The sequence below is a fragment of the Hibiscus syriacus genome, unplaced genomic scaffold (genome assembly GCF_006381635.1).
Source record: "Hibiscus syriacus cultivar Baekdansim isolate YM2019G1 unplaced genomic scaffold, ASM638163v2 tig00110548_pilon, whole genome shotgun sequence".
Lineage (NCBI taxonomy): Eukaryota > Viridiplantae > Streptophyta > Magnoliopsida > Malvales > Malvaceae > Hibiscus > Hibiscus syriacus.
Genome location: NW_024062775.1, coordinates 2,214,754 through 2,240,013, shown reverse-complemented (window position 1 = coordinate 2,240,013; position 25,260 = coordinate 2,214,754). Strand labels below are relative to the sequence as shown.

The window sequence follows — 25,260 nt, the reverse complement described above, 5'->3', positions numbered from 1 at the left end:
TTGGTTATGTATAACTATGAGTATGTTTACTAAAATCAAACTGTTAAAGGAATAATTATTAATTTTAGAGATTATAGATTAGACTATTAAAAATTAATTATTAAGGTAGTGGGAGGGGTTGTGACCCCAACCCATCACATTTTTTTACATTTAATATATATATATATATATAATATATATATATATATATATATATATATAATATTATGGGATAATTATGAAATTGTCCCTTAACTTTAAAAAAGTTATACTTTATCTTTGAAATCCTGACTTCATCCTTAATTTAAATGTTTATATTCAAATAATTGAAAGTTTTAAAGAATGATACTATCTCTTATATATATATAAAGTATGAGCATCTTTATGTCTACATTACAAAAGAGTGAAAAATAACCCATTAATTTATACAAGGAAAAATACACAACTGTATCCTGTATAGAAGCACAATTACCACATAAAATAGATCTTAGGCATCATATATTATTTTCATAACCATAAATATCTTGTGTCTGATAATCATATAAAATGTAATTGTATTTAAATAAATTCTAATCATATTAGTGGTTGGACGATGAATAAAATTCTTTCAACACTTTAATATTCATAGTTAGATAATCACAGAAAGAACCAGACAATTCCGGGCCATTTGATTTCTTACACTAAATTATTAGATTTAGGGGGGGTGTTCACAAAGAAAATAAACAAAAAAACACAGATTTTCATGAATTCCGCTATCTGATTATACTTTTACATTCAATCAAAAGAAACCCAAATAACATAAATTAAATTAAAAAAAAGCAAACGAAAAAACAAAATAGAAATTTCTCCAAAGATAAAGAGAAGAATGTTCAATATTTTAACGACGACTGCTACCATCTTTTGTTTGTACTATTCAGACGACAGCTTTGAAAAAGGCATGATCGTCCATGTATGATGGACATAACAATAGTATGATAAAATGTGATATCCTGAGACTAGAGGCTACTATCATTTACATATAATTAAATTCAAGAGGAGGGGTATAATCTTTCAAGAAAGTGGTGGGGGAAAAACAGTGATTTAGATTTACATATATTGAAAATCATGGTTAAAATGAGAACAAGAGAGATTCCATCTCTTTCATGCATCATATATTCACCATGCTATTCTTTGTGGATATTTTTTTTTATAATTTTGTTGATAATATTTTACATAAATCCTAATCAGATGAACATAGCCATGATTCAACCATACCTTCACTTCTTGTAGCTACAATTTCCGGCCCTTTCCGTGAAAATCCGATGAAGGAACCGGGAAGTTGTTCCCTTTCCCATTGGTAACTCTTTGGGTGTTACCGTTGTAGCCGCCTACATTGATGGACCTTACAAGACTTTGATCATTTACTCCTTGAGACCCTGTTGATGATGATGGAACCGTGTTTTGAAACCCGCTGAGGTTGGTGTTTCCATACCCCTGGCTCAAGCCGAACTCTTCAAAAACACCCATTCTGAGAAGAGACTCGTTCGATGGAATATTCAAGGACCCTGTCGAATTGGAAACTGGGTATTTTTGAGGGGCTTGAAGGAGGGATACGAAGTTGAGAATTGGGTTTTGCATGCCGATGTTGTTGAGTGGATTTTGAGGTAGTTGGTAGTTAATGGAAGTTGTACTGGAAGTAGAATTAGTACTAGGTGTAGAAGCTATAGCATCAACCATGGAAGAGGAAGCTGTAGAAGAAGAAGCAATAAATGGGGGAGGATACTGGAGTTTTTGGGCAAATGGTCTTAAAAGATAATGAGGAGATGAACGGTCTAACTGAGTTGATCTCATACTGGAACTCGTACCAAATAGATCAAGCCTGGTTCTTGGGAAAGGTGAGGAGTTGAAGGGCGGTGCAGGGATCCCGGTGAACTCCTGAACCATGGCTCGGAAATTAGTGGTGTCTGTCGTAAGAACGGTCGTTGGAGCACGCCGAGAAGCTCTGGATCTCTTCTTTGAGTTACGAATCATATTGTTGTTGCTGGGTTGTTGGTCGGTTGTGCCTGAAGCTGAAGCTTTTGTACAACTTTCTGATTCTACAGTGATCTGCACAGAAGAAAAAGTGGCTCTGCTTTGTGCTTCTTGTGAGGCCATAAACCCAGCCAGATCATTGCAACCGGGCTCGGATCTTGTATTTTTGGACCAAACAACGTCAAGGTCTTGGTTCGTCGCACTTGATAAAGGATGATCCAAGTAGTTCGATAAAGGGTCAAACAACATAGACGACGGAGACTGACTTTGGTGGTGGTGGTGTTGCCGCTGCATCATCGTCGGCTGCGGCGGACCATGACCAATATGGATCGATGTGTTACTGTTAAAAAAAGCTGAGAACGAGTCAGCGCGTGAATCAAACTCTTCACTGCCACCACTCGAAGATTGAACACTACCACCAGAATCCATGAGAAGAGATACAGATGTGGAGGGAGCTTTGTTTTCCCCTTTCAGAGAAGAGATTTTTTGCTTGCTTCACTGCCCAGACTCATTTAAGAAAGAAGCTCTCCATCAAAACAAAGCATGAAAAAACAATATAAAATAAAGAAAAGAAAAAGAGAGAAAAGAAATAGGAAGATTTTCTGGAAGAAGAGTTACCAGAAAGTACCCATGTTGTCTTTAAAGCTCTGATCTGCAAAAAAACAAGACAGTGTTTTGCTTTGCTTTTTACTTTGTCTTTCCAACAAAAGGGCATGTAATAAATTAAACAAAGGAGCTTTAAACTAAATGATCTGAAGGTAAATCGAAAGTAACAAGAATTAGGGTTTTTTATGATAATCCATTGGCCAAAGCATAAACAAAGTTATGATTTAGATATAGTGTGAAAAGAAGAAGAAAAAAGATGTATATTATAGATAAAAAAATATATACTATTCATTTAAATATTTTGTGTTTTTATTATTATTATAAGAAATTAATATATATATATATATATATATATATATATATATATATATACATATATATATATATATATATATATATTGTTGGGGAATAATCAGGTGGGCAAGCAAACAAATTTTATGAAATGACCATCCAGTTCAGTTGGTAGAGCACAAGACTCTTAACCTTGGGGTCTTGGGATCGAGTCCCACGAAGGGTATTTCATAATTCAGAGGTCTCTTACGGAAGCTGCTCTCAACCTGGCGTTGGGGGCAACCTACTATCTTACCTTCCCCCTATCCCATTACATATGAAAATAAGAGTCAACTAATTTTTGTTGTTGAATGGTATAAAAGAAAAAAAGGGATAACAACCATCACTACCACTCCTGTTCAAACCCCATAAAAACCTTGTATTTTTCTTTGAAAATGAATAAAAACAATTGCTAAATAGTCTAAATTGATTAAATAAATAAAATTTGATTAACACTGCTAAATTAATCCAGTCATTTTTTCTCATGATGAGGAAAATAATGTTTTTTATTAAATTGAAATAATTATAAGGGAATATATGTTCAAAGATAAATTTTTAACTTTTTGACATTAACGCTCATATCCCTATATATATATATATATATATATGATACTCGAACCCGAATTATCAAGGAACATCAATTCTTTTACAAGAAAATAATGTTTAAATATGCTGTTCCTATGAATTTCTTTTTACATACAAAGAAAGATCCCTAGCCACAGCCTTTGACCTAGTCAGTGATTATAAATCAAATAAAAAAGAAAAATCATAATCGGGGGGTTAAATTTAATATCATATGATTGATTAGAGAATCTTTCACCGACTTATCTTCTTGTTGATATTTTTCTGTTATGTTCTGCTTCATTAATTATATCATAAAGAAGAAGAAGAAGAAGAAGAAGAAGAAAGATCCATTAAAATCTGGAAATGGATAGATCAGTTGAACAACAAAATTTGAAGTTAGCTCTGCAACTATCTCAACAAAATATTAATTGAAGTAGCTAAACAATCTTATTAACTTTTAACCTACATTTAACGTGTAAATCTTTCGGAAAACAAAATATATTTTAGATTTTAATTATAAAAGTTGTTTTCAGATATGTATGGTCTGTATTTGACCCTACAAAACCAAACCCTACTAACCCTAAAATTCCGAATCCTCACGTATCCCATGTTTGCACGTAATATCCTTGCAGACAAGGGCTTAGATTTTTAACTTGGTGTTTAAAAAAAATAGAATGTAGCATGTATATAATGAAATGCCATTTTAATTATAGAGTATAATCATTGATTAATGAATAATGAAATAGATAAAAGGGGTGGGACGTGGCATTTAAGGCTCTCAAAATCAGTTACCTAATTATTGTGACTGATATAAGTTGCTTGAGCCTGTAAAATTGTTGAGAGCATACGGGGCTGTATGAAAGGCAAGGAGAGGTGGGTTTGATTGGACACGCCATCGTTTTCAATCAGCCTGTGTTGGCTCACATAAGGACGCATTACTGTCGTTTTGCTTGATCTCGACCATCCGATTGATGTGGATATTCCGCTCAACTTTGATTCTCACACTTTCTCACTTCATCATTTCTAGGACAAATTATAACATTAATCATTAATATATTATCATTTTTTATTTTAATCACTGAATTATTTTCTTGAAAAAAAATCATGAACTATATATATTTTAAAATAATTTTAGTTTTATCTTTAATTTTAATCACACGTTAATTTTATAAATATAACAGTTGTATAGATTGATTCAGTGGTTAAATATTGGACTCCTTTGGCTAGAGTCTTAGGTTTAATCCATTGCAATTGTATTTTTGATATAATTTTAAGGTGGTAACATAGTATAGTTTAAATATAAGTTTCGATAAAAATTAAATAAAATTTTAGCTAAGCTCAATTCAATTAAGCAACATAAAATTTCTTTCGTTTTATTTGGAACAACATGACTGTGTTACAATCATATTAGTAAGATAAACATGACTTTGTTAGCATCATATTAGTAAGATAAAATAATTAAACAATGATACGTTCACTCTTGATTATGATATAAAAATGATGTAAAAATTTTAAAAATAAAAATAAAAAATGACATGTCAATGTCGTTGGAAAAAAGTAGCATTAGTAATATGTCAGCGTTTGATTGGAAAAAAAATAAATGTATTAGGTTAAATTAATACTAGGATAAAATTAATAAAATATATAAATAATAAATATCAAATGTATAATTATATTTAATTTTTTTATTGCTATGTCATCATTTTCGTTAGATGTTAACGACTCGTGACTTAATTGACATCATTTAAATAAATAATTAATTTAAATGTAAAAATTAAAAAAATTAATAATCAATTAAAATTCTCTTATAATTAAGTGATCACGAGTGTAGTTTATCCTGTATCCTATATTTTATAGAGGTATTGTTTAATATACTACCTATGTATAATATAAGCTTAGTTAATTAAATCGAGGCACTTGAATGATAAAGTAAATAGCATTTTTTTATCCTAAATAAAAGGTATTCATATTTCTTTTATGATTTTTAAAAATTTATTTATCTCATTTTATATTGTAATTAATTAAAAACAATCATGCACGAATTAAGTTACCTCAATGGTTAGAGAAATAATTGTTATTCTTAGATGTCTTAGATTCGAGTACAAAAGATTGTAAAATATTTAAGTGTTCATTATCAAATGATTAAGAGATTTTAGAACACATAATATCACTTGTAAACACCATAGACTAATAAAAAACAATCAATATATTAAATACTAATTAAACATATTACTTTTAAAAAATACAATTTTTTTCAAAAATAAAACCTAATCATCTATCTCTCAAAAATATGAAAGCCTTTATTTCATTTCTTTCAATATTTTCAAAAATACTAATTAAACATATTATTTTTAAAAAGTACAATTGTTAAATATAAAACATGCTTTGTGCAGGTTTTGGTTAGGGGTGTAAACGAGCCGAGTCGAGCTCGAGTATTGCTGAGCTCGACTCGACTCAAAAATTTTGAAATGGAGCTCGACTCGAACTCGAAATCTTGAACTGAAGCTCGTGAGTAGCTCGAAAAGGCTTGAAATGAAAAAAAAATTCTTAAACTTAACAAGATTGAATCATCAAATTCAAACTCGAACATGAATCTTAAATACATGAAAGCCTTATTGTATTTAAAAAAAAATCAACACATAAATATTAATATTATTAATAATTTATTTTTTAAAAAATAAATTCTTAATATATTATATTTTCGAGCTGCTCACGAGCTTTTCGAGTCGAGTATCAAGTAGCTCGTTTCGGCTCGTTAAGAATTCGAGTCGAGCTCGAGTTCGAGTCGAGTCCATTCGATCTGAGTATTTATCGAGCATTGACCGAGTCGATCTCAAGTAGATCGCGATCTGTCTCATCTCATTTACAACCCTAGTTGTGGTCGTCAATATTTTTTTTATTTTATTTTTATATAGTATATTTGTTTTTAAATAGTTTTGTTTTTATGACATGTTTTTCTCTACTCTTATGGCACATTTTTAGTTTTTTTGTTGTTATTTTAGTTTATCTTTTTCTCCTAGTTGAATTTAACATCGCTACGACTGATAAGATGACAATTATTTGTTACCATGATGAACTTCTCAATTTTGGATCCTCGGACTGGATTTGGATACGTAATTTACAATCGTGGATGGTTTTTTCATGTCACTCGACTTCAATTTGTAGTTTGTATGTGATTTTTCAGTAGTTTAATCCCCTTTTAAGATTCGTTTGCTGGTCCAATCAGATCTGTTTATATCTATTTTTTATTTGGGTTTTTTTCGTTAGGATTTAACTTTTTCCTTGTATGACATTGTTTGATCTCAAGTGATTACTTTTTGTGTTAATAATTATAGAAAAATATACTAATTAAATATTTAGTTTACAATTATAGTTGTAAACATTTATTATAATTTTAAATATTTCATTTTTTAATAAAACTAAATGCTTTCATAAAAAACCACAATTTTGACCCATCACTTCATCCATCCACACAGCGAATTGCATATATATCATAAGATGACATTCTTGTTTATAAGTTGTGATTTTGATTTTGTTTTGGCAGAAAAAAACAAGCATATAGAACCTAACTTATGTGTTGTAACAATCTTTTATAGCCATTGAGGGTCCGACCATATAAAACAGATGTACCAAACTGGGGTTGATGTTTATGAGTATAAAAACTGTTAAAATTAACTTTTTAAGACGTGGAAATATTGTTATGGGGCTGGGTTGTCGTCCAACTTGACCTAACCCTCTGCTCTCTTCCAGTTTAATCATATGAAAATGGCAAACTTGATATAAACAACCTTTTCTAATGCGAGATTGTTGACTATTTTGGCTTATAGTTTAATGGTAACTCAGACTTACTATTTTGTATCTAAGAACTCTTTTGTTTCTTCTGAGAAAGTAATGGTTTTTACTGGGAATTCTTTAGGGAAAGCAATGGGAAAATCCTAACCCTCTGATTGGATAGTGGGTTGGCTTACCTTGTGGTGAAAAAAAGGGCTTACAATGGCTTTAATATTAGGAGTAAAAAAGTTGATTACACTCTTTAACGTGCACACTTAAAATACTTCTTTAAAGCATTTTATTGATAACCAGAAGGTATGTTGAAAAAACGACGCACCCTCAAAGTTTTGTCTTCCACTTTTTATAGATTCTGAGAACTTCTTTTGAGTCCTTAAAGCGTAAAATCATGATCGTTAAAAAAAAAAACGAGTACATAACGCCTTTAGGTAGTGGGTCCAAACCATGCCATGCCATGCCATGCGTAGCTTCTTAGTAGTGTGATGCCATGCCCTCATTCTTTAGCAACTCAAGAGGTGTCTTGGGCTGTGAAAAATCTGATCCGATTCAAATTTTAGATAATTTAGATTTTTTAGGTAATTCAAATATAATATTTATAAAATATAGATAATCAAATTAGATATGGATATTCCAAATTTTAATTTTGAATGATAAAAAAATAATAAAAGTTGGAACTTTAGAGTTTAAACAACATATAACCCAATAAGTAAATAACCCATTGTGCCTCTAGCCTAATAAAAATTAAGATTTTTAATTATTTATTATGACTTTGATTTTCTTTCATCCAACGATCCTAAAAGATTGCAAAACTAAAAAAGTTTTATACTATGTAATTGGATCCTAACCATCTGTTTTCAATCATCCAACGATCCTAAAAAATTGTAAAACTAATTTTTTTTACATTTTTTAAAAGGATTCTATATATCCTAAAAGACTATAAAACTAAAAGAGTTTTATAATGTGTAACATGATCCTTTCTTACACACGCACGCAGGCACACAAGAATGTAACAAAATCTAAAAAAATTGTTCACTATAACTTCACTATACAACATTTTTTTCTTCTAAATTTACGCTGTATTTACTAGTGTGAATATATACATTAATTAAACAAGATACTGAATTGCAATTTTGCAATATATATATTTTATTCTCCAAATCAGAGTTGGTTGGACTGCTGGTACGTAAGAATATTATTCTTCTTCTCTTATTCTTCACCACCCATCTCGAATCCACACCTCATCTACACGAACTAACGTCCATTACACCTGATTTTCTCCCAATCATATTAATCTTCATTATTATACCCCAAGTGTTTATATTGCTCTTTTAGATATAATTTTCTGTCTAAATATTTATATTTAACATGTAATTAGGTATAAAATGACATTTTAAACAAAATAAATGAAGCCGATTATCGTAATCCAAGGTGGCCTAACGCCATTAAGTTTATTTAAGTTTTACGCATATGATTAGACACCACTTGTGCTTCTCTGAGTTCCTTTCTCTTTTTCTAGTTTATTTATTTGTGTGTGAAATTTTCACTTAACTTATGTTGGTCAACTGCCTCGCAAGTGGCAACACCTCTCATTAATTAATGTATTTTCATATGCAAAAAGACTGTAGGTTTTTATTGTTTCTTTATTCTGCAACTTTCGTGGTTCATTTTTTATAAAATTCTAATTAATCTTGGACCAGTTTGCACGTATATATTAATCTTATAAGATTATGACCCAATAGCAACCCAGGTCCTAAACGGCCCATTCATATCGTTGCTTGATCAAGAAAATTTGTAAATGTTAATAAAAATATTTTAAAAGTTTAATGTTAATTAATAATAATTTTCGCTTGACAGGTTAGTCGGATAATAATTTTAGTATGAATAATACTAATATATTCATATTGGGATGCTGGTGCATTACCTAGTCTTAATTAATTGGGTAAATTATGAGTTTAGTATTTAAACTATTAATTTTGGCATGTTTTAGTATATAAAATTTTATTTTTTAAAATCATATCTAAAATTTAATTTTTATTTCATTTGAATACCCCGTTATAAAAACTTAACGGGTTTAGTATCTAAACTATCATTTTTAGTCCTTTTTATTTCATTTTTAGTATCTAAACTAAGCATTAAGTATGGTTTTGAAAACATTAAAAGTTTATGTATTAAAATGTACTAAAACTATAGTTTGGTACTAAGCTCATAGTTTACCCTAATTAATTATGTGTAAACATGTTTGTGTCACAATTTATGTAGCCCCAACACGTTTCAGCCATGCAACAAAGTGCCTCTAGGAAAAGGAAGGCCTTAAATAAGTAATGTCACGCTTCAGCAAATCTCCATAGAAGGAAAAACAAGAGAGATGTCAAAGACTTGGTTGCGCAATGCCTACAACAAGGTAGCTGGGATTTTAGGTAAACACGAAGAAGAAGCAAAATTTTCCGGTGCTGGAATCCCACCCAGCTGCCCAGCAACATGCACAAGTAGCAGTTGAAACAAGTTGGGAAATTCGCAGCAGAGTGAAGAAGCTTTACAAGGAGTTCAAGATCTATAGATGGAGCCCTTCCACCTCCACTAAGCCCTTCCTCCGGTCTTACTTCGTAGATCTTTCCAATTGTGGCCCCATGGTAACTTTCTTTTTACACTTCATTGGAAAAATAACATTGAATCATGGTTTTCAGAACCGGACCGGTTAGCGAACCGGTCATGCTACCGGTTTACTGATTCAACCGATCGAACCGGTCTAATCGGTTGAAATAACCGGACGACGTCATAAAAATTTTAAAAATTAAATAAAAATACTAAAAATATTTAATAAAAAATAATTTTTTATATCACAAGTCATATTCAAAGCAAGTCATACCATATATGATTTAAAAATCATAAAATCAAGTGAAACAAAATGATTCAAATTAACTAAAATATAATATTTAAGGTAAAACATATTAAATAATAAATATAATTATATAACTATAATTAAAAAATAAATTTGGGGTTAAAAAAATCATAACAAAATTATATAACTATAATTATATAACTATTTTTTCACTTTAATCAAGCTCGAATTTTAGGCTTCAATCGAGCTTCTAATCTTTTTTTGAGTTCAAGCCTTTTTGAGTTCAAGTTTCAATATTATATTTCGAGTTTGAGTTGAACTTGATAATTTTTAGCTTGGAGTTTGAGTTGAGTTGAGCTTACTTTTAAAGTTTTCAAGTTCGAGTCGAGCTCAGCAATACTCGAGTTCGACTTGGCTCGTTTAACAGACGACGTTGTTTGGTTTAATTTTTTAAAAAAAAAACAAAAATCCCGGTTTTTCTCGGTTTTTTCCGGTTTTCAGCCGATCCAGTTCGAACGGTTCAACGGTTCTGGCCGGTTTATTAATAACAGTTCAACCGGTTTAGATTGAACCGGACTAAGCAACGGTTCCCGGTTGAACCCATCGGTCCGGTCCGATTTTCAAAACAGAGCATTGAATTCTCATGGTTTGAGTACTGTTTCCAGGTTTTGGGCGCATTGCAGAAGATAAAAGCAGAAAAGGATTCAAGCTTCAGTTACAGGAGGTCTTACAGGGAAGGGATATGTGGGTCTTGTGCCATGAACATTGATGGAACCAACACTATGGCTTGCCTCAAACCCATTGATGTCGACACCAGTAAGCCCACTGTTATAACTTATAACTCCATTGCCTCACATGTTTGTGATCAAAGATCTAGTTGTGGACCTGACCAATTTCTACCAACAGTACAAGTAGGAATACATAACCATTTCAATCACGGTAAGACTTGAAGAGTTTTAAGTAGTCTTTTTCCATTTGTGATGAAAAACAGGTCAATAGAGCCATGGCTGAAGACCAAAAGAGCGCGCTTAGATGGGAGAGAACACCGGCTGAGAGGAAGAATTTAGATGGGTTATACGAGTGCATACTTTGTGCTTGCTGTAGCACTTCATGCCCGTCTTACTGGTGGAACCCAGAGGAGTTCCTCCTGCGACTTTGCTGCATGCTTTTCGAACGATATCCGACAGGTAAACGGGGTTTTTACTTTGCAGGTGAAAGTAGTGATGAAATGGCCTGACTTTGTTTGATTGGCAGCCGGGATGATTTCACGGAGGAAAGGGTTCAGGCTCTGACGGAAGAGCAGAAAAGATTGACAGGTGCAGGACTATAAGAAATTGCACGGCCACCTGCCCCAATAGCCTGAATCCAGCTGATGCAATTCAGAAGATGAAGGCTATGCATTTGTTTTCTCAAGCAGCGGACTATGATGGAAGCGTGTAGGTGCCTAGCTGGTATAAAAATAAGTATTTCGACTAGTATATAGTAGCTGCTTCTTATTTGAATGAATGAATATCAATATATCAGACTCATCAGATACTTCTTTGAATTGAGAAATAAGTTGCAGATCAAAGTTTCAAACTAATTCCAAATTCATAGTTTATGTTATGTTTTATTCTACATTATCATATTAAAATTGTTTAATTCTTTATAATCATTTAAGGTTTCATTCTAAGATGTTTGTAAATGCATTCTCCACAACCCTTTTAATGTTTTCGACATTGTTGGCATCTCCATTACCCTTGTAATTGAGCATATATAAATTGTCAAGAGGAACATGGGTAAAACTTATTATCAACTGTTATTTTTTAGCATTTAAGTACTTAAATCAGCATGTTTTAGCATTTTAACATTTTTCAAGATTTAAGTGCTAAGATCAGCATGTTGAAGACAATTTTATTTGTTTCTGAATCTAGGATTTACTCTAATTCTTGTAAGCAATCTTATTGTTTGTGCTATGCTTTTCTCAATGGCAATGTACATGCTGCTCTGAATTAATGAATTATTATTAACTTTTCTATCTGGACGTCATTAAATTTAAGCTTTACTTATTATTTTCATTCATTTTTTTCAGTTATGAGAAGTTGGGGCCTCTTTGTTCTATGTTCTATGATATTTGTATACGATCATAATGTTATTTTCTGCTTTATATAAGAAACTGTCCAATTTAGAGGAGAACTCTATCTCCAACTTTTAATTCTCAATTGATAATCCAGGAAAGTTCAGTCGGAAGTTCAGATAACACAAAGCCCTCATTAAGTTAATCTAAATTATGGTTGATGTATTTCGAGAAAAAAAAATAATATTATGGTTGATAACACAATGAGTCGACCCATCAAAATTAAAATCTATATAATATGAAAATTATTTTTCTTTAAAAAGTAACAAATACGGGCAATATGTAATCTTTTTCAAAAGAATGTCTAGTGACAAATTTAAGACGAGACAAGTCAGGATGGGATGCAATCATGGACGAGGATGGATGGGTACAATCGTCTCTAAATTTTTAAATTAATATATATATTAAATTTTTTATTTAAAATCTATTTTCACCTTTACTATTTAAAAAGTTAACACATTTTAAAAGTTTCTCTTTATTACATAAAATTTTGTGTTCGTTACTGAGAAAGTAGTAAATTAAAACAAGCTCACTAAAGAAAATACATTGACAATAAGAATGATCACTAAAAATATTAGTGTTTATGTGAAATCTTGATCCTATTTGTTGTTGATTGAGTATCTCGATTCGCTTGATTTAAATCTGATACGTATTTTGTAGTATTCATGCTTTGCGTATTACATGCATTTGGAGGGGTTGTATCAAAGATCTGAGAGGCCTGTTGATTTATCGTATTGGACAATGGCTCGCTCTATTTGTATTGAGTTGATCCCTATTATGTTCTATTCCAGTGTAAGATAGGTTGAGTTACAATGGACTTGGTCAATTTTGATGATTGATGATGTTTTAGATAGATAGAGCTATGTTCTATTCCAGTGGGTAGAAAGGGCGCCGACTCAGGGCCCATAAATTTAAAAGGATAGTTTAATATCTTCTTTTATTTTTTTGATAATTTAAGAAAAATGTAAAATAAAATAATATGGTTCATAAGTTTATTGAAGTGTCAGTTGTCATCAAATAAACTATTCAACTTCTCATAAGACCCTGATTCAATATTTTTCCCAAAATTAAAAATCTAATTGAATCTCTTTAATTTTTGATTTTTTTAAATTCTCACCATCAATTCACTAAATCTCTTTCTCGATTTTCCATGTCAATGGTAAATTTTTATTACGTTATTTTTTTTTCAAGACTCAATGGGATGAAAAAAGTTAAGTATAAATAGTATGCTTATTTTCTCTTCCATATTTCACAATTCCTCTTAAAAGCATTACTTTCACTTTTTGATTTCTCATATTTCTCACAAACACAAAATCATAATTGCTTATCATTAATTGTGGTGTTTGAATCATATCGAAGATTGTTCTTAAAATTTTAGGTAGATCATGTTTTCAAATTCTTTTGATTTTTATATATTTTTCAAATTCTAGATAATATCGTTCTTTTATTTCTAAATGATGTGTTATATATTGAGAAAAATATGTTGGAAAGCATTGATGTTGACACTAACATAAAAAATTTTACGTCAAAAAATACTTGAAGATAATGTTTTTTGTAAGAATTTATATGCATAAATATAGTTTTTACATTTTTGATATCATAATAAAGTAGTATTTATTTAATTTAATAAAAATTATAATAAAAAATTTATATTACATATTTTTTTAATTTCTTTTAAATTAGGAATTTATTTTTTTTGCCCGACCCAAAAATAGTTAAGATCGTCTGCGTAAGATAGTTTGTGTTCTATTGAGAATTATTTGTTTAAAAATCCCCTAAAAGTAATTAATTATCAAAACAACCACCAAACAATATTATTTAGAAAAATAACCCCAAATTGTACATGTAAGACTACCTTGCGTGTTTCGGGATTATTCCTTCACGAAGGACAATATTCGAGTAACATGTATATCAGGTGCGTTTCTTAATTCAACTTATACATCTCTACTATTATAGTTGGAATCCGCACTTTCTACGCTTGGGTTAGATGATTTTGCAGGATTCTTGGTTCTCCTTTGGAATGTGTGGAATGGAAGAAATTCACTGGTGCATGATGGGTCGTTTCAACCTACTTGGGCACTTGTTGCCATTGTCAGATGATTTTCTTAATGCTCAAAGAATGTAATTTTCCAACAGGCCCTTTGTTTCTAATCCATTCCGGTGGAGACCACCAGATGGGCAGGTGATTAAGTTAAATGCAAATGGTGCTTGCAATCTAAATACCAAGGTTGCAGTGGTGGGTGTTGTCGTAACCGGTTTTTGCCCGGGTACGAAAATTTTTACTTTTACTTGGCGGGAAAAATTTAAAATGAATAAATAAATGATTTTTATAAAATAATATTTTGGGAGTCACCATTGACCTTTTTGGGTTAGGTAGGTCAAATACTTAAAATAATCTTTTAAAATAATCTTCAGATAAGTTCTTCTCATTATGAACTTTCTCTGGAAAAGTTGATGCTGATCTATCTCCTTCTGTGATAGAGTCATGCAAAAGGTTGAACAAGCTCTTCTCATTATGAACTTCTTCTTCCTCTTCAGATAAATTCTTTTAATTACGAACTTTATCTGGCAATGTTGATCCATCAAGTGATGTATTAAAGCAAAAGGTTGAACAAATTCTTCTCATTATGAATTTCTTCTTCCTTATTCAGATGAGTTCTTCTCATTATGAGCTCTACCTTCAAATATTGATCCATTGAGTGATGGATTCAAATCTTGCTAAAATCTTTGAAATTCCTGTCAAATATTTAACATGGGTAAAATGAATGAAAATGCTCATATTTTGTAAATGTCTAAATATGATGCATGAATGTTAAGTTCATCTCAAAGTGGTGAACTCAGTCTACTCAGTCTTTCTTCAATTGTGTAGAAATCCCATAAATCTTTTTTCTTTGAAAAGAGAATCTATCATATTTGGAGAGTGTAAATGTAGATATGCCTGAATTTTTACATGATGTCGCAAAACCACTTGAGAACAAAACTCAATGGTATAGGCTCTTGAAAAGTCTGCACTCATGCAACATGTTGATTATGATAACTACTCATCTGATTATGAAGTGATTTTTCAGGATGATTTCACAAATATTGATTGTTCTTCTGATACCGAGAAAATCCTGAATTCTGATTCTGATGAGGAGAGTAAATTGTTATACTTGACGAAAATGGGATACTCAGATGCTGAGTTTTCAATAGTCGTAGAGATGTGGTCAGGATTCATCAATTGTAGAGTTAACATATTTTATATGTGCTGCTCAAATGGCTAAGGCTGCTGACGCACTTCTTCCGGTAGAAGATAGGGAGCCATTATGCAATGATCCTAATTACAAGAAAAGGCGAAACTTGGGCTATGATTTTTGAAAAAGAAGAAGTAGAGGAAGCTTGAAAAAAAGCTTCTTAATGAAGACGATCATGCAGTTCATCTTCCTAATCCAATGATTGGTTTTGGAGTTCCTACCGAACTAGATCAGATAACTCAAAGAACACTTCCAGAAGGTGCTATTGGGCCTCCTTATTTCTATTATGATAACGTGGCGCTTGCTCCAATTGGTGTTTGGACCAAAATGTCACGGTACTTATACGATGTAGAGCCAAAATTTGTAAATTCGAAGCACTTTTATACTGATGCACGAAAAAAGTGCTATATTCATAATCTGCCAATTGAGAACATATTTCCTCTTGTTTCGCTTCCAAATGACTCTATGATGGACATAACTTGTTTGCTTTTCAACAGTGATTGCAAATGTCGATAAGACTTACTTTAGATTCTATGCACTTTAAAGTATTAACATGAAGTAATAGTCATAAATATTTTGTTTATTTTTAAGATTATGTTAATCTATTTACAGGATGTTTATGTGAAAAATAAATTGAATTTCGAACAAAAGAAATTGAATTTCAAAAAGATAATCTTGGAATAAATAATAAATATATAAAAATGTATTCAAAGCCATGACAAACATAAGAATGATAAAAATTCAAATGACTTAACAAATCATTAGCATAAGTATTTCTAAACTAATAAACTTGATATAATTTAGAGCACTGAGGTAAGCTTATGTCTGGAAGATCTCAAACATTGCCAGAATGCTTGTAGATGTAAAGTTCCTCCCAAACTATCAAGCTCTTAAGAGGGTTTGATTGCCAGATGCCTAATATCAACATGCATTTGAGCAGCCCTTTTAGGTTTTTAACTCAAATCCTTCCTTTGGTTGCAAGACACCCTTTGCGGGTTTTCATCTTGACCCTCCTTTTCTATATATATATATATATTTTCATCATTTTTCATTTTTTTCATTTTTTTTCAAGCATAATATTTCTTGACATAATATGAGTTTATTGGATTTCTTAGAACTTTTCCATCCATTTCTGCCAAGATCAACGCTCTTCCGGAAAAGGCATTTTTTACAACATATGGCCCTTCCCAATTAGGCATCCATTTACCACGGAAATCTTTATGTATAGGCAAGATATTTTTCAGCACTAGATCACCCTCTTGGAATTCTCTTGGATGTATTTTCTTGACATGAGACTTCATCATCTGTTTCTGATACATCTGTCCATGGCAAATAGCTTTCAATCTATTCTCATCAATAAGGTTCAACTGATCAAATCGATCTTGGATCCATTCATATTCATCCAATTTTACCTCTCTCAAAATTCGAAGTGATGGGATCTCAACTTCAATTGGCAAGACTGCTTCCATCCCATATACTAAAGAAAAAGGCGTTGCCCCAGTAGATGTTCGTATAGTAGTTCGGTATGCATATAAAGCAAAAGGTAACTTCTCGTGCCAATCTTTGTAAGTTTCAGTAGTCTTTGTAATGATCCTCTTGATGTTCTTATTCGCTGCTTCAACTGCCCCATTCATCTTTGGGCGATATGCCACTGAATTTGCATTCTTGATCTTAAACTGTGCACAAAGTTCAGTCATCATTTTGTTATTCAAGTTCAGAGCATTATCTGTAATGATTCTCTCTGGTAGCACATATCGACAAATTATTTCTTTCTTTATAAATTTGTAAACTGTAGACCTCTTAATATTAGCATATGAAGCAACTTCAACCCACTTGGTAAAATAGTCAATTGCCACTAGGATGAAACAATGTCCATTTGATGCTTTTGGTGTGATTGGCCCAATGACATCTATTCCCCACATAGAAAATGGCCAAGGTACAATCATTACATGTAAAGGTGATGGAGGTACATGAATCTTATCAGCATATACCTGGCATTTATGACATCTTCTTGCAAAATCAATGCAATCTGTATGCATGGTAGCCCAATAATATCCATATCTCATTATTTTTCTAGCCATGGAAAGACCATTTGCATGTGTTCCACATATCCCACTATGGACTTCCTCAATGATGCTTCTGGCTTTGCTAGTATTTAAACATCTCAATAGCATTTGATCATTGTTTCTTCTGTATAAAGTCTCGCTATCATGAAAGTATCCAGCAACCATTCTTCTCAAGGTTCTTTTATCAATTTCAGATGCATTTTTTGGATAGCTTTGATACTTGATATATTGCAAGATATCATGATACCATGGCTTGCCATCTGCCTCTTCTTCCACACTGTAGCAATGTGCAGGAATTTCATAGACTTGCATTTTGATTGACATCATATCAACTTTTTTATTTTCCTAAAACATAGCAGCTAATGTAGCCAAAGCATCTGCCATTTGATTTTCCTCTCGAGGGAGATAATTGAAGGTGACTTTCTCAAATTCCTTCACTAATTCGAGGGTAAAATTTTGGTATTCCAGCAATTTTTGATCTTTTATTTCCCATTCTCCTCGTAATTGATACACCACTAATGATGAATCTCCATATATCGTGAGAAATTTAATATTCCTTTCTATGGCTGCCTTCAATCCCATGACACAAGTTTCATATTCTGCCATATTATTGGTGCAAAAGAACTCCAGTTTGCTTGTAAAAGGGTAATAAATATTTTCTGGAGAAATCAAACTGCTCCAATTCCTCTTCCAAAGGCGTTGGATGCTCCATCAAAATAAAGCTTCCAAGATTCATCATTCGTTCTGATTTCTTCATTCATGGATATGCACAACAAATCTTCGTCTGGAAAATTAAAACTCAGAGACTGATAATCATCGGATACACGACTGGCCAGAAAATAAGCTATGACACTTCCTTTTATCGCTTTTTGGTTGACATATACAATATCAAACTTTGATAATAACATTTGCCATCTAGCCATTTTGTCTGTCAAAGCTGGTGATTCCATCAAGAATTTTAAAGGATCAAGTCTAGATATCAGCCAAGTGGTATGATATAACATGTATTGTCTAAGCCTTCGAGTAGGCCACACCAAGGCACAACATAATTTTTGTATTGGTGGGTATTGAATTTCACAATCAGTGAATTTCTTACTCATATAATAAATGGCTTTCTCTTTTCTTCCAGATTCATCATGCTGTCCCCAGTACACATCCTATCGAATTTTCAAAGACTGTCAAATAGAGAATTAACGGTCTATCAGGCACTGGTGATACTAAAATGGGGGCATTGGATAAATATTTCTTAATAATATCCAAAGTTTCTTGACATTCATTATTCCAGACTTCAGGATTGTTCTTTCGGAGTAATTTGAACACTGGATCACATTTGTCAGTTAGTTGAGAAATGAACCGAGATATATAATTTAATCTTCCCAAAAAGCCTCGAACTTCTTTCTTTTTATTTGGTGGTGGAAGATCTTGAATTGCTTTTACTTTATCTGGATCAATCTCGATTCCTTTTTGGCTGACTACAAATCCCAAAAGCTTTCTTGATGTTGCCCCAAAAGTGCATTTAGCGGGGTTGAGCTTTAATTGATACTTTCTCAATCTTTGGAAAAGCTTTCTCAAATTTTGAATATGTTCTTCTTCGGTTCGGGACTTGGAAATCATGTCATCCACATATACTTCAATCTATTTGTTCATCATGTCATGAAACAGAGTAACCATTTCTCTCTGATACGTTGCCCATGCATTTTTCAATCCAAATAACATTACTTTGTAACAAAAAGTGACCCACATGGTTACAAATATTGTTTTTTCCCATGTCTTCAGGGTTCATTTTTATCTGATTATATCCTGAAAAGCCATCCATCAATGAAACCAATATGTCAATGTGAGGTAATGGAAAAATATCTTTCGGACTAGCTTTGTTGAGATCTCTGCAATCCACACACATTCGAACTTTTCCATTCTTCTTTGGTACACGAACTATGTTGGCTACCCATTCTGGATATTTGGCTGCCTGTAGGAAACCTGCATTGATTTGTTTCATCACTTCTTCTTTAATTTGCAATAACATTTATGGTCTCATTCGTCTGAGCTTTTGTTGAACAGGTTTATATGCTGGACTGATTGGAAGTTTATGGACCACTATATCTGTAATCAAACCATGCATATCTTGATAAGACCAGGCGAAGATATCTTTGAACTCTTGGAGGAGATCTATTAATTTTAGTTTTATCTGGGTTGACAAAGTAGTACCAATTTTCACTTCTTTCATTTCTTCATCAGTTCCCAGATTTACATTCTCAACTTCTTCTTTGTGAGGTAAAATTTGTTTGTCTTCTTTTTCTACTAGTCTTAACAATTCAGTAGGAACATCACATTCTACTTCATCCTCACACTCATTGATTTTCTCCAGACATATGGGCCGCTCTAAATTTATTTCATGATTAAATTTAGGAATAAGCATGCTATTAACATTGTGACACCTGCAAATTTAAATCGGACATATTTCCGAAAGGATATAGTAAATTTATGAAACAAATGAAAAATAATGAATGTAAAAATGTAAAGAATGATTGCCATTTGAGAATTTTAAAGAGAACTTCTTATATTTGATATTAGGTAAACTTAAGATAATTTCCCTTACAAGATAACAAAAAGTTTTCATATTCCTGGGCTAAAGCATAAGATTAGTTCTGAGTATTACTCTGTGTTAATACTAAAAACTACATGGAGATCTTCAGCAGTCCAATTGTTGAGTATTTCTTCAGGGAGACAAGGGCGAATCCCAGCCAAAGTATTTGCCAGTCTTGTTGTTATTTGTGATCATGTTGATAAATAATCCTCCCATAGCTTCTTCAACTATGCTTCGATCTTTTGTCAACTTTTCTTCTTTGAGGGCATCAACAAGCTGTTGTTCTACATTAACCGTTCCTCCTGATTTGAACGTGGTCTTCAACTGAGGGAAAAACATGTATTCCCAAGGGATTTTTTCTCCTTTCAACCTTGCCTTTCTATCTTCGCATCTTCTTTTCATCTCTTTGTTCTTTTGCTGAAAATTGGGCTTAAATCCAAGCCCAAAACGATCTTTCTTCATCTTCGTACTTACAGGAACTGAACTCCCTTAAAGATTCTTTCCCAGTTTTAGCTCCAATGCCTAGAGTCTGTCGTACCATCATTTTGGTGCAATCGGATAATCTGGGATATGGAATTTTGTTTCCCTCAACAATAAAGGTTGCATTAACAAATTCTAAAGCTCGGAAAGAGCATTCAAGAGCATCATCATTGGTTTCAATATACGGAGCGTTACTTGTTACAGACGTAATGATTTCTTCCTCTGCTCTTACATAGATCAATTGACCATCAACAACGAATTTCAGTTTTTGATGCAACGACGAAGGAACAGCTTCTGCAGAATGGATCCATGACCTCCCCAATAAATAATTATATGTAGGGTGGATATCCATTATCACAAAATAAATATTGTATATGACTGGTCCGATAAGCAGTGGTATTTCCATTTTTCCAAGCACCTCTTTCTGAGTGCCATCGAAAGCTCGCACTACATTCTGATAATTCTTCATGTGCGATTTATCTACTAGCATTCTTTGAAGTGTAACCAGAGGCATTAAGTTAAGAGTAGATCCATTGTCAATCAATACTCCTGGTAAAACATGACCATGACAATGTGTGGTAATGTTCAGAGCTTTCACTGATCCCAATCCGCCTTCTAGTATTTCATCATCCGTGAACATTATGTAATTGTCAGCGGCTATGTGCCCCACAATCCTGTCAAGCTTATTGAGGGATATATCTTCAGGGATAAAGGTTTGATTAAGCATTTTTATCAAGGCATTTCTGTGTGCTTCTGAATTCATCAACAGATCAAGAATTGAAATCCGCGCTTGCTGTTTATGTAGTTGTTCAACAACACTATATTCGATATGTTTCAGAAATTTCAAAAATCCTTGAGCTTGTTTCTCTGTTACTGGCTCATTGACTGTAGGTGGGGATTCATTGTCAAATACCTTTTGGGATATTACCGTAGCTTTTCCTTTTGCCTTTGTCTGTTCTGATACATTCGATGACTCGGGAGAATATCATCTCCCACTTCTTGTAAAGAATCCGACTTCACCTATTGTTTCAGATGCCGAATTCATACTCTATACTTTATTTTCTGCTTTTTCTAGAGAAACAGATCGTCTTACCATTGAAACATTAGTAGTATAATTCCAAGGTACCCTGCGGGTATCTTTATATGGAAATGGTAATGGATTTATAATAACCACTTTTGACTTTGTTGGAGCAGGATTCACTATAGTTGATTTCACAGTGATGATCACGGGATCACTTGTTCTCTGTTTAGGCATAGAATCTTCTGATGCGCAAACGTCTTCTTCTCTTTTTCCTGGTTCTTCTTAAAAGAACTCTATCTCTTTGTCATTCATCAGTTTTTGCACCAAATCCCAGAATTCAGGACATAATTGAATTCTATGTCCTTTTTCTTGATGATATTCGCAATAATTCTCGTCTACATCATGCTTTGGTCTGAATTGTTGCTGAATCATACCAGATAGGGAAATTTGTTGAAATATCCAACCAAAGGGGATTTAATCTTAGAAACATCACTTTTGGCTTTCCTTTTGATTTCTTCCTGAATCATGTTCACGTTTGTCTCTATGATTTGGCAGCGGATGATTTGATGTAGCTGGTGAATTGAATTCCAGCTTTATAGTATTAATCAAATTTTGGACCACCCTTTTGAATGCCAAACAGTTTTCAATAGAGTGACCCGTAATTCCGTCATGATAAACACAATGTGCTTTCACATCATACCATGGAGAGAATGGTGGTTGCATGGGAATCAAAGGATAGGGCCTTATGTTGTCTGCCTTTTAACAGCGAATCATAGATCTCAGCATATGGTACTGGTAATGGTGCAAAAGAAGGTCTTTCATTTCCCTACGAGATCCTCTGGATTCCACTCGATTAGTGTTTGTTTCCTCTTTCTTTACCCTTGGCTGGGTTATTGTAACACTTTTCGAGGTATCCTTGTTGTAAGCATTCACATTGTTAACTTCATTCTCTTTTTTTTGATACATGGGTCTTTTGGAGCTAGACCCCTCACTTGATTCAATTTTACCACTTTTCATGACATTTTCAATGAGTTCTCCAGAAATGACCAGATCTACAAAATTTCTGGTTGCGTTCCCCATTAAATGGCTTAAATATGGAGCTTTTAAAGTGTGGACAAATATCACTGTGGCTTCTTTTTCTGATAGAGGTGGCTGAACTTGGGCTGTTGTGTCATGCCAGCTCTGGGCGTACTGTCTAAATATTTCATTGTTCTTTTTCTCCAGATTTTGGAGAGTCCATCTATCAGGGACCATATCTGTCATGTGGCGATACTGCTCGAGAAATGCTTTTTCCAGATCCTTCCATGATCTAATGTTGGCTTTGGTAAGTTGAGTATACCACTTTAAGGCTGGTCCTGTCAAACTATCTTGAAAGCAATGAATTGACAATTTCTCGTCTTTCATATGACCTGCCATTCTGTGGAAAAACATGGTAATATGAGACGAAGGGTATGTAGTACCGTCATATCTATCAAATTCAGGAATTTTGAACTTGATGGGGAGGATTAGGTTCAGGACCAAACTCAACTCACAGGCGTCAAATCCATAGAATGATTCAGTTACTTCCACGGATTTTATTCTTTCTTCTAAGCTCTTGATCTGTTTGGTCAATTCTTCATTGGCTTTTTCTTTCTCATTCAGCTCATTCAAATATGGAATCAAATGCTAAATATTAAATTCCCCTATCTTCACATCTGGTATAAGCGGATTTTTGCTTGAAGAAGCAAGATCCACTTGTTGACTATCATTTGGTTTAGTCTCTTGAAGTGCCGATGTGCGAGCATGAATTTGCACAGGTGTGATACCAGAATGATAAACCGGTTCCGGTGTGAAACCTAAAGGATACATAGGTTCCTAATCTAAAGGTACAAGATTTTCATGCATTTTTCCAGTGGTAGCTTGCTTCCTGAACATTTCTTTTATTTCCTGCATCATAATGTCTTATGAATTTGCAATGCTGGATTCAATCTTTTCTAACTTCATATTCATTTCTGCTTGTTCTTTATTATGTTGTTCTTCAAGATGTTGTATTTTGTCCTCCATGATTTTCTTAGTAGCTTGTCTAGTACCGTAGTGATGTTGAATTTCTCGTTTGGCCATAATAAATGCGATTGAAAACCCTTTTGATATTATTATTATTATTATTTTATTTAATGAATGTTTATTTTAATGCAAAGTAAAAACTATAACGAAAATAATGCAATGAATAATGAATGTGTGCAAAATAAATGTATGCAAAAAGGTATTGATCCCAAAAAGTTAACTGTCATAGAACAACTTCCATCGGCATACAAAAGTTTCTTTATAATAGTTCATAACTACAAATACGACATAGCTTTCCTATTAAGCTCTATTATTTCTTTCATCAGCCATGACATATTCTTTCCGAATTTAGAAACTGGATCAACGTGATGCTCAATAATATTTGCTTCAGTAGCTAACTCCCTAATATATATGGCAACTTCACTCATTTGTACCATGGCCTCGAATACCATATTACTTCTTTCTTCATTTCTTTCTTCATGAAAATCAGTAGATTTTTGTCATTGTTCGTTAGTTCCCTCGAGAGTCTGCTCTAGTTCAGTGATTCTGACTTGACAGTTGTGCAAAGTTTTTTCAAGATCTCGGATTCGTGTTTGTAGTGAAGCGTTCTCCTCATAACTCTCTTTAAGATCACTAGGTCCTAGACGAACCTTCTCTTAGAATAATGATTCTTCAAGTTGCAAGATATAAGTATTAAACTCTGAGTTTTTTTTTCTAGACTGATCCAGATCCTCTTCAAGCTTTGTTCGTGCTTCTTGTGTCCTTTGATTAAGCTTCTGGATTTGCACATTCTTGTTTCTACATTCGTTGCATCCAAGTACTGGCCACTTCTTGCTCTACTTCAAGTATGGTATTGAAATTCTTCCTTTCCAACTCCCATTTTTCTTTTTCAACATCGAACTCTTCAATCCTTTGGCCCCTAACTTCAAGTTCGACAATCATATTATTCATTTCCGATTCAAATCCCTTGAACATGGTGTTTTTCTCAACCTCAAACCCCTCAAGCATACTGTTCTTCATATTTTCTAATTCTTTTGCTCGATCCCTTTCTTTTTGCATTTCATTCATGATCTCGCGGCTTCAAGCTTTGTGCTTTATAATTCGCTCCCTTCTGTCAACCTCAAAATCCTCTATTTTCTGCTTTTCTTTCTCAAGGCTTTTGAGTAAACAGCTATTCTTTTCTTTCAAATCTTCAACTTGGTATTTCTCAATGTTCAATTCTTTGGTCATCTGTGCTGACGCTCTCCGGGATTTGTGTAGCTCATGGTAATTATTCTTTAACGTTCTGAACTCACAATCAACTTTTTCTTTGTTTTCCCTCAGCATTGTATATTGCGCTGAATGAAAGTCAACATCAACGCCTAACATAGCTTTATCTCGTCTCATTTGCTCTAATTCTTTCGACCAACCTTCTCTTTCTGCCTCAAACTCAGCTCTTAAGATTTCAATCTTTGATGGAACTGACCTAATGTGATCTTCCATAGAGATATCCTCATTTTGATCTGGTAGAGGAATATTTTCATTTTTCCTGACATACCTCCATTCCTCATAATCAGGAGTTAGCATTACCTTTGCTGCTTTGGCTCGAATACAGAGAGTT

General features: G+C 32.9%; 1 protein-coding gene and 1 pseudogene across 4 annotated transcripts; one reads left to right on the top strand and one right to left on the bottom strand.

The window, feature by feature from the left end:
• Positions 1–1,001: 1,001 nt before the first annotated feature.
• Positions 1,002–2,763, bottom strand: LOC120130835. Of its 4 annotated transcripts, none has more exons than XM_039147986.1 (2): positions 1,727–2,763; positions 1,002–1,675 (listed from the first exon to the last, which is right to left on the bottom strand). In XM_039147986.1, exons 1-2 carry the CDS (start codon positions 2,416–2,418, stop codon positions 1,249–1,251), a joined length of 1,119 nt encoding a protein of 372 aa, XP_039003917.1. In that variant the 5' UTR covers positions 2,419–2,763; the 3' UTR covers positions 1,002–1,248. The 4 variants fall into 4 exon arrangements, with proteins under 4 accessions (XP_039003917.1, XP_039003915.1, XP_039003916.1 ...); XM_039147984.1 differs by having other exon boundaries at positions 1,002–2,496; positions 2,608–2,763; XM_039147985.1 differs by having other exon boundaries at positions 1,002–2,487; positions 2,608–2,763.
• A 6,880-nt stretch (positions 2,764–9,643) lies between these two features.
• Positions 9,644–11,557, top strand: LOC120130999 (annotated as a pseudogene).
• The last annotated feature ends 13,703 nt before the right edge of the window (positions 11,558–25,260 follow it).

What these genes read in the sequence shown, in the direction of transcription:
- LOC120130835 (XM_039147984.1), bottom strand. Translation starts at nt 2,418, where the DNA reads ATGGATTCTGGTGGTAGTGTTCAATCTTCGAGTGGTGGCAGTGAAGAG.